The sequence below is a fragment of the Nerophis ophidion genome, linkage group LG01 (assembly GCF_033978795.1).
Source record: "Nerophis ophidion isolate RoL-2023_Sa linkage group LG01, RoL_Noph_v1.0, whole genome shotgun sequence".
NCBI lineage: Eukaryota > Metazoa > Chordata > Actinopteri > Syngnathiformes > Syngnathidae > Nerophis > Nerophis ophidion.
The window spans coordinates 19,499,248-19,509,100 of NC_084611.1; the positions used below are offsets into that span (position 1 = coordinate 19,499,248).

General features: G+C 40.6%; 1 protein-coding gene across 1 annotated transcript; it reads left to right on the forward strand.

Annotated features, from left to right (window-relative positions):
- The first annotated feature begins 764 nt into the window (after positions 1 to 764).
- Positions 765 to 8,732, forward strand: LOC133565030 (uncharacterized). Its single transcript, XM_061919497.1, has 4 exons — positions 765 to 1,191; positions 2,996 to 3,105; positions 3,173 to 3,391; positions 8,395 to 8,732. The coding sequence occupies exons 1-4, from the start codon at positions 866 to 868 to the stop codon at positions 8,565 to 8,567; spliced, it is 828 nt and encodes a 275-aa protein (XP_061775481.1). The 5' UTR covers positions 765 to 865; the 3' UTR covers positions 8,568 to 8,732.
- Positions 8,733 to 9,853: the final 1,121 nt, after the last annotated feature.

Below are 9,853 nucleotides of genomic sequence, written 5' to 3' on the forward strand. Positions count from 1 at the left end.
CAGCGGCTTTACTTTGAGTTCCTCCCGGATGGCAGAGCTTCTCACCCTATCTCTAAGGGAGAGCCCAGCCACACGGCGGAGGAAACTCATTTCGGCTGCTTGTACCCGTGATCTTATCCTTTCGGTCATGACCCAAAGCTCATGACCATAGGTGAGGATGGGAACGTAGATCGACCGGTAAATTGAGAGCTTTGCCTTCCGGCTCAGCTCCTTCTTCACCACAACGGATTGTTGTTTAAATGTGCTATATAAATAAAGTGGATTGGATTGGATTGATAAACTCAACTCGTCATGTTTGGAGGAAGAAGAATACTGAGTTGCATCCCAAGAACACCATACCTACTGTGAAGCATGGGGGTGGAAACATCATGCTTTGTGGCTCTTTTTCTGCTAAGGGGACAGGACGATTGATCCGTGTTAAGGAAAGAATGAATGGGGCCATGTATCGTGAGATTTTGAGCCAAAACCTCCTTCCATCAGTGAGAGCTTTGAATGGTTGACCAAATACTTATTTTCCACCATAATTTACAAATAAATTCTTTAAAATTCCTGTAATGTAAATTCCTGGATTTTTCCCCCCACATTCTGTCCCTCACAGTTGAAGTGTACCTATGATGAAAATTACAGACCTCTGTCATCATTTTAAGTGGGAGAACTTGCACAATCGGTGGCTGACTAAATACTTTTTTGCCCCAATGCACGTTGCATAACTCTGTGCACAAACACTGCTCCTTAAAGATGCCGATGTCAGCACATTGACCCTGAGGAAGGCCTGGAATGCCAAGCACCTTTATCCTAATTAGTTTTCCGAGCGACACCATCCTGTCAGCCACAGCAGCCGTCTTGTCCCACATGTCTGGACGCCATGAGCTCCAGGACGCTCCACAAACTGTCCTTCTGTTTGAGCGTGCTCCCCTTCTTTCTTTGCGCCGATGTGGCGCCCGCCAAGAAGACGGGCTGCTTCAGAGTCAACAACTGCAAGTGCATCATGAAGGACGGCAGTGGCGTCATAAACCTTCAAGCCATGGGAGACTCGGACGGGTTTCTGGGGCGAATGAAACACGTCCCTGCGGACGACACGCCGATGGGTGAAGAGATCCTGCTGACTTTTAGTCCATGCCAACCTTTCTCGCAGCCTGAAGACCTGACGGGAAGTGACTGCACTAACGTGGCTGCCTGCCTCGTTGTCAGGTACTTCCAATTTTTTTTATAGAAAACGTTTTGCATCTTTATTTACATTTTTTATTTATTAATAAATATATATTTATACATAGATATATTTGTATACGAATAAAAATAAATATATATATACACATTGATTTATATGTGAATACATATATTTATATATGAATAAATATGAATACATATGTCTATATACAAAATGAACATATGAGTTGGGAAATTGTGTTAGATGTAAATATAAACGGAATACAATGATTTGCAAATCCTTTTCAACCCATATTCTGTTGAATGCACTACAAAGACAACATATTTGATGTTCAAACTCATAAAAAAATGTTTTTTTGCAAATAATCATTAACTTTAGAATTAGACGCCAGCAACACGTGACAGAGAAGTTGGGAAAGGTGGCAATAAATACTGATAAAGTTGAGGAATGCTCATCAAACACTTATTTGGAACATCCCACAGAAGTGCAGGCTAATTGGGAACAGGTGGGTGCTATGATTGGGTATAAAAACAGTTTCCCCAAAAATGCTCAGTCTTTCACAAGAAAGGAAGGGGCGAGGTACACCCCTTTGTCCACAACTGCATGAACAAATAGTCAGACAGTTTAAGAACAACGTTTCTCAAAGTGCAATTGCAAGAAATTTAGGGATTTCAACATCTACGGTCCATAATATCATCAAAAGGTTCAGAGAATCTGGAGAAATCACTCCATGTAGGCGGCATGGCCGGAAACCAACATTGAATGACCGTGATCTTTGATCCCTCAGACGGCACTGTATCAAAAAACGACATCAATCTCTAAAGGATATCACCACATGGGCTCAGGAACACTTCAGACAACCACTGTCACTAAATAAAGTTTGTCGCTACATCTCTAAGTGCAAGTTAAAGCTCTATTATGCAAAGCGAATGTCATTTATCAACAACATCCAGAAACCCCGCCGGCTTCTCTAGACCCAAGATCATCTAAGATCGACTGATGCAAAGTTGAAAATTGTTCTGTGGTCGGACGAGTTGACTTTTCAAATTGTGTTTGGAAATATTCGACATCGTGTCATCCAGACCAAAGGGGAAGCGAACCATCCAGACTGTTATCGACGCAAAGTTCAAAAGCCAGCATCTGTGAAGGTATGGGGGTGCATTAGTGCCCAAGGCATGGGTAACTTACACATCTGTGAAGGCACCATTAATGCTGAAAGGTACATACAGGTTTTGGAACAACATATGCTGCCATCTAAGCGGCGTCTTTTTCATGGACGCCCCTGCTTATTTCAGCAAGACATACCAAGCCACAATCAGCACGTGTTACAACAGCGTGGCTTCGTAAAAAAAGAGTGCGGGTACTTTCCTGGCCCGCCTGCAGTCCAGACCCGTCTCCCATCGAAAATGTGTGGCGCATTATGAAGCGTGAAATACGACAGCGGAGACCCCGGACTGTTGAACGACTGAAGCTCTACATAAAACAAGAATGGGAAAGAACATGCCCTTTCCCAACTACTTTGGCACAAGTTGCAGCCATGAAATTCTAAGTTAATTATCATTTGCAAAAAAAAAAAAAAAAGTTTATGAGTTTGAACATCAAATATCTTGTCTTTGTAGCGCATTCAACTGAATATGGGTTGAAAAGGATTTGCAAATCATTGTATTCCGTTTATATTTACATCTAACACAATTTCCCAACTCATATGGAAACAGGGTTTGTAGTTCCAGTACCATTCTACCAAAATTGCATTTCCTCATTGGCATAATTGTCACATTTGCACAAAGTGCCAGTAGGAACTTGCTAAAAGGTGTGTTTTGTGAGCAGGTATCAGAGGTCCAGCAGCTACATTTACCGCTATCTCAACTTTGGTGGTCACGACGGCAATGCATTCCATTACAACGACACTCTGAGGACGCTGTCAGTCTCTTATTTTGGTGAGAAGACGGACATAAATGTCAAATAGATATATTTAAATGACGTCTTTCTCCTCCTGCTTGTCAGGACACAAAGAACTTCCAACCACCATCGTTCATTATCACTGCAATCCAAACCAGTCCTCGTCCTTCATCCGAGACCAGATGTTGAAGGAGGAAGAGGTGCTGAACATCTGGGTGGAGAGTCCGTGTGCTTGTCCCAACGCTTGTGCCATCGGCGACCTCGGACTTGGGACCATCTTTCTCATCATCCTTTCTTTAAGCGCTGCCGCTTACTTCATCATTGGTATGATAGCATTTTTTTTTTATTTTTTTGGGGTTTTTTTTGCTTTTAAAGGAAAACCCATCATCCACTACCCTTGTGTGAGACAAGAACACATGCCTGTCTCTATTCTGAGTGCTCTAAATAGTGAAAAACTGCAAGGAAGAGGCAGCTATGCAGGTTATACAGTTGTGATCAAAATTATTCATCCCCCACACAATTTTGGTGTTTTAGCAAGTTGGACATTTATTCCGTATTTTGTTTATAGTCATATCAAATAAAGATGTGTCAAATAGACAAATGCAACTTAAATTGTAACACTGTATTTTACAAAATACCAAAAAAAGGACCTTTTTCTTAATAGCTCATTGACAAAATGATTCAACCCCCTAGTTACATGCATCTTTAGTACTCAATAGAACACCCTTTGGCAGTAATGACATCCTTCAAACGTGATACATAACCGGACACAAGCTTCTTGCAACCATCTACAAGTATTTTAACCCATTCCTCTTGGGCAAAGGCCTCCAGTTCATTCATATTCTTGGGCTTGCGTGCTGCAACTGCCTTCTTCAAGTCCCACCACAGCTTTTCTATAGGATTTAGGTCTAGCGACTGTGAAGGCCACTCCAGAGTCTTCCAGCCCTTCTTCTGCAACCACTCTGATGTTGATTTGGAGGTATGCTTGGGATCGTTGTCCTGTTGGAAGGTCCAACGTCTCCCAAGCCTCAGCTTCGTCACTAACTTCATGACATTTGCAGCTAATATATCCTGGTAGGAAATGGAATTCATAATGCCTTGAACGCGCTGGAGATTCCCGGTACCTGAGGCAGAGAAACAGCCCCAGAGCATGATTGACCCCCCACCATGCTTAACAGTAGGAAAGGTGTTCTTCTCTTTGTAAGCTTAATTTTTTCTCCTCCAGACATAACGTTGATTCATAGGCCCAAAGAGTTCCACTTTTGTCTCATCACTCCATAGAACAGTTTCCCAAAATGTTTGGGGTTTGTCCAGATGATTTTTGGCATACTGGAGTCTTTTTTCTTGTGCCTGGTAGTCACAAGTGTGGTGCGCCTTAGAGTTCTGGCATGGAGGCCTTCATCTCGTAGTCTGGGACGAAACCTGCGTTCCCCCCTCTGCAATGTCCTGTTGTAGTTCCTCAGCTGTTACCCGGGGGTTTTTCACCACTGTACGCACACAGCATCCTCTTTCTACCACGCTCAGGTAGTGTTTCCACTGTGCCTTTAGCTTTAAACTTGCGAATTATGCTCCGAACTGTGTCTCTTGGAATGTGTAATGTCTTTGCTCTTTTCTTATATTCATATCCTTTCTTATGAAGAGAAATTACCTCCTCTCTTGACTTCTTTGACCACTCCCTGGACTTCACCATGTTGCAAATACACCATTGACCATCTACAAGAAGCTGAGCGTCACAGTCTTTTTCAATCAGTTTAATTGTTGCTCACTATGGTTCTAATCACATCTACAGGTGTTTTCAACACCTGATTGAAAAGACCTTATTCAGATTCTGTTCTTAAGAGTTATGATCTTCAAGGGGTTGAATAATTTTGTCAATGAGATATTAAAAGAAATGACACTGTTTGGTATGTTACAAAATATAATGTAATTTAAGTTGCATTTGTCTATTTAATGCATGTTTACAGTTGTGATCAAAATTATTCAACCCCCACACAATTTGATATGACTATAAACAAAATACGGAATAAATGTCATATCAAATTTGTTTGATATGACTATAAACAAAATACGGAATAAATGTCCAACTTGCTAAAACACCAAAATTGTGTGGGGGTTGAATAATTTTGATCACAACTGTAAACAACAACATTATTGCTGTGACCTGCATATTAACCAAACTGTAGCAACAGGAGCTAACGCAGAGGAACTACTTTTCTGGGGTAGTGACACATCGCCTTGCTCACACTGTTCAGCTTGAGGATGGGAGGGGATGTGACTAAAACAAATGTATGAATCTGAAATAATCAGTGTAAAAATACAGTTTGTAAAATTAATTGTATAAACAATTTGGTGTAAAGATGTCTGTTTATCACATTCAGTATTAAAAATACAGTGAAGCATATTCAGTTTATACACAAATTGGTGTAAAAAATGAATTATTAAAAAAATTGGTGAAGAAAAACTCAGTGTCAGTATAAAACGATTAGTGCATAAAATAATCGGGGGTAACATTAAGAATGAAGAAATCAGTGTATAAAAGATTGGTGTAAATGAAATCAGTGTGTAAAAAAATTCAGTGCAGAAATATTTGTTGCTTCAAAACTAAGGACTCAACTCGCGATTAATTAAAAATGAAGCAATCGATCCTGTTTTAGAAGCAGCCAATGAGGTGTCAAGTTGGAAGTCACGTGACACGACTGTTGAGTTTTGTAGCAACAGACTGAATTTTAAAGATGAAAAAAAATGCATTGTACAAAAATATCATCGTATCAAACTTCAGTGTATAAAATGCAGGTTAAAAAAAAAATCAAATTTAGTCCGAAATAATTAGTGTAAAAATAGTGTGTAAAAAATTGACTGTATAAACTGTTCTGTGTAAAAACCTTTGTTTCAGTGTTTCAGTGTTGAAAATACAGTCTAACAAATTCAATGCACAAATTGGTGTATAAAAATGAAGTATAAAAAAATTAGTGTAGAAAAACTCATTCCTTTTATTTCTATTCTATAATATTCTATTAAAATTCCTAAAAAAAAAAAAACATTGTGTGGGTTATGTGCCGCGGATGTCGTTGTGGCTTGTGCAGCCCTTTGAGACGCTTGTAATTTAGGGCTACATAAATAAACATTGATTGAAAATTCAGAATTAAAAAATCAGTGTATAAAAAAAATTGGTGTAAATAAAATGTGTGAAAAAAAATCTATGGTTTACTAAGGGGAGTGACGGCAAATGGACACCAGGTGGCAGTAATGTTCAATAATTTATTATATATATCCATCCATCCATTTTCTACCGCTTATTCCCTTTCGGGGTCGCGGGGGGCACTGGCGCCTATCTCAGCTACAATCGGGCAGAAGGCGGGGTACACCCTGGACAAGTTGCCAACAGGGCCAACACAGATAGACAGACAACATTCACACTCACATTCACACACTAGGGCCAATTTAGTGTTGCCAATCAACCTATCCCCAGGTGCATGTCTTTGGAAGTGGGAAGAAGCCGGAGTACCCGGAGGGAACCCACGCATTCACGGGGAGGACATGCAAATATGGTAAATATATATATAATAAGAATACTAAAAAATACTAAACGACTAAAACCAAAGGAAATTAAGTGTGACAAAAACTCAAGAGTGTATGGTGTAAGACTAAGTGTGTAAATTAACTGAAGTGTGTGTTACCAAGTGTTGTAGAGAGCGAAGGAACAAGGCTGTCCGAGAGGCAGGCAGATGATCATTCAGGGCGGGAGAGAAAAGGCAAGATCCGTGTTCAGGCGAAGGTCGGGAATCGAGAAAGGCAGTCCAAAAAAACACAGGGGGAAACAACAGACAGTCTCGAAGGGGGAAGACTCTGCGAATGAGCAACACGGACGTCGGAATCACGGAGGGAAGATCAGGCTTACGGTACACCATTTGAGAACTAAGTTCCCGCACCGATCCTTGGGTCCACTCGTCCCTTTATACAGTTTATCGTCATCAGTCACAGGTGTGTAGGTTGACTGAGCGTCTGCAGGCTTGAAGTTGTGTGGGCGTGCTGCGATCAGCGTGTCCTTTGGGTGGACCCGCAGCGGAGAGAGACGCACACTGCGCATGTGCCACAACAAAATCAATGTAAAAAAATTCGGTGCAGAGATATTTCCAGCTTTAAAACTCAAAACGCGATTAATTCAAACTGAATGGATCCAGTCTCAGAAGCAGCCAATGAGGTGTCAAGTTGGAAGTCACGTGACACAGCTCTTGAGTTGGGGCGGTTTAAGCTCGGTTGGTAGAGTGGCCGTGCCAGCAATTTCAGGGTTGCAGGTTCGATTCCCGCTTCTGCCAACCTAGTCACTGCCGTTGTGTCCTTGGGCAAGACACTTTACCCACCTGCTCCCAGTGCCACCCACACTGGTTTGAATGTCACTTAGATATTGGGTTTCACTATGTAAAGCGCTTTGAGGCACTAGAGAAAAAGTGCTATATAAATATAATTCACTTGAGTTCTGAAGCAACCAACTGAATTTTAAAACCTTGTATTTTGATGAACTTAATGTTTAAACACACACATTTTGCTCACAAGTGTTTATTCAATTCAATTGTCAGCATCATTTGTCATATCAAAATCAAATTGGTGCAGTTCAGCTAAATTTGTTGGTTTTCTGACATTGACTTGTTTCTTCAGCATTGTCTACACGTTTAAGTCAGGACTTTCTAAAACCCAAATTTTAGCCTGACTTAGCCATTCCTTTACCAATTTTGACATGTGTTTGGGGTCATTGTCCTGTTGGCACACCCAACTGGGCCCAAGACCCAAACTCCGGGCTGACGATTTTAGGTTGTCCTGAAGAATTTGGAGGTAATCCTCCTTTTTCATTGTCCCATTTAGTCTCTGTTAAGCACCAGTTCCATTGGCAGCAAAACAGGCCCGCAGCATAATACTACCACCACCACCATGCTTGACGGTAGGTATAGTGTTCCTGGAATTAAATGCCTCACCTTTTCTCCTCTAAACATATTGTTGGTATTGCTCAATTTTTGTTTCTTCTGACATCACATGGACAAAGAAAAAAACCTTCTGGAGGAAAGTTCTGTGGTCCGATGAAGCAAAATCATAAATATATATATCTATATATTTATATTTATATAAAAATATATAAAAATAAAACTGTTCAAAAACCTCAATCAAATCTTTGGCATAAAAGATGCAAATGAACCTCCGTAGTTACGTATTTTAGAAATACCACATTGGAAATGTGTTTTAAATGATTGATGATGTGTGTGATGTGTCGTATAAAGTGTGTCGTATAAAGTGTGTTGTCCCAGAGACGATAAACGTTTCATTTGTGTCGGCAGGCTCTTGTGCTCTCAGACCTTTTCGCAGCAGCAGTGGAGTTCAGATCTCTCCAGAACACAACGTCTGGTGCATGATTTGCTTCCTCTTCACTGAAAACAGGCCGGCAAGGAAATACTACGCAGACGTGAAACATGAAGAGGAACGCACATTGTCTGAGTCCGTCAAAGTTTAGCAACAATCATCGTATCAGGACAACTTTTTTTTTTTTTTTTTACCTGAAAACAAGAATATATCAATGTTTACTCTGATTTGTTGTGTGTAAAAATGTTTTATGTCAAAGCTAGCACAGCTCGTAGGTTTAATGTGCACAATTAAATACAGCATATATGCTCAAACAGTCATGTGTTTGTATTGGGAAATGTCATTTTTTTAGTGGAGAAAGGCGTTAATGTCTTTTGTTTTTATGTTAGCATTTATGCTGGCTAGTGTTTCTCCGGCAAATGAGCAGAGTCAAAGTGTTATCAATCAAACACACACAAACACAGACGCATACACACACACGGATTCTTGTATTGTTACTTGTTGAGACCTCTGAAAAAAAATGCCTACCTCTTTAGGAGCACTCTTTCTAAGAACCCCGTTTCCACATGAGTTGGGAAATTGTGTTCGATGTAAATATAAACGGAATACAATGATTTGCGAATCATTTTCAACCCATATTCAATTGAATGCACTACAAAGACAAGATATTTGATGTTCAAACTCTTAAACTTTATTTTCTTTTTTGCAAATACTAATTAACTTAGAATTTCATGGCTGCATCATGTGCCAAAGTAGTTGGGAAAGGGCATGTTCAACACTGTGTTACATCACCTTTTCTTTTAACAACACTCAATAAACGTTTGGGAACTGAGGAAACTAATTGTTGAAGCTTTGAAAGTGGAATTCTTTCCCATTCTTGTTTCATGTAGAGCTCCGCTGTCGTATTTCACGCTTCATAACGTGCCACAGATTTTCGATGGGAGACATGTGTGGACTGCAGGCGGGCCAGGAAAGTACCCGCACTCTTTTTTTACGAAGCCACGCTGTTGTAACATGTGCTGAATGTGGCTTGGCATTGTCTTGCTGAAATAAGCAGGGGCGTCCATGAAGAAGACGACGCTTAGATGGCAGCATATGTTGTTCCAAAACCTGTATGTACCTTTCAGCATTAATGGTGCCTTCACAATTGTGTAAGTTACCCATGCCTTGGGCATTAATGCACCCCCATACCATCACAGATGCTGGCTTTTGAACTTTGCGTCGATAACCGTCTGGATGGTTCGCTTCCCCTTCGGTCCGGATGATACAATGTCGAATATTTCCAAAAACAATTTGAAATGTGGACTCGTCAGACCACAGAACACTTTTCCACTTTGCATCAGTCCATCTTAGCCGGCGGCGTTTCTGGGTGTTGTTGATAAATGGCTTTCGCTTTGCATAGTAGAGCTTTAACTTGCATTTACAGATGTAGCGACA

Coding starts and splice junctions, on each gene's coding strand:
- LOC133565030 (XM_061919497.1), top strand. CDS start 866: ATGAGCTCCAGGACGCTCCACAAACTGTCCTTCTGTTTGAGCGTGCTC. Junction 1,192..2,995: donor GCTGCCTGCCTCGTTGTCAG/GTACTTCCAATT, acceptor TTTTGTGAGCAG/GTATCAGAGGTCCAGCAGCT. Junction 3,106..3,172: donor GCTGTCAGTCTCTTATTTTG/GTGAGAAGACGG, acceptor CCTGCTTGTCAG/GACACAAAGAACTTCCAACC.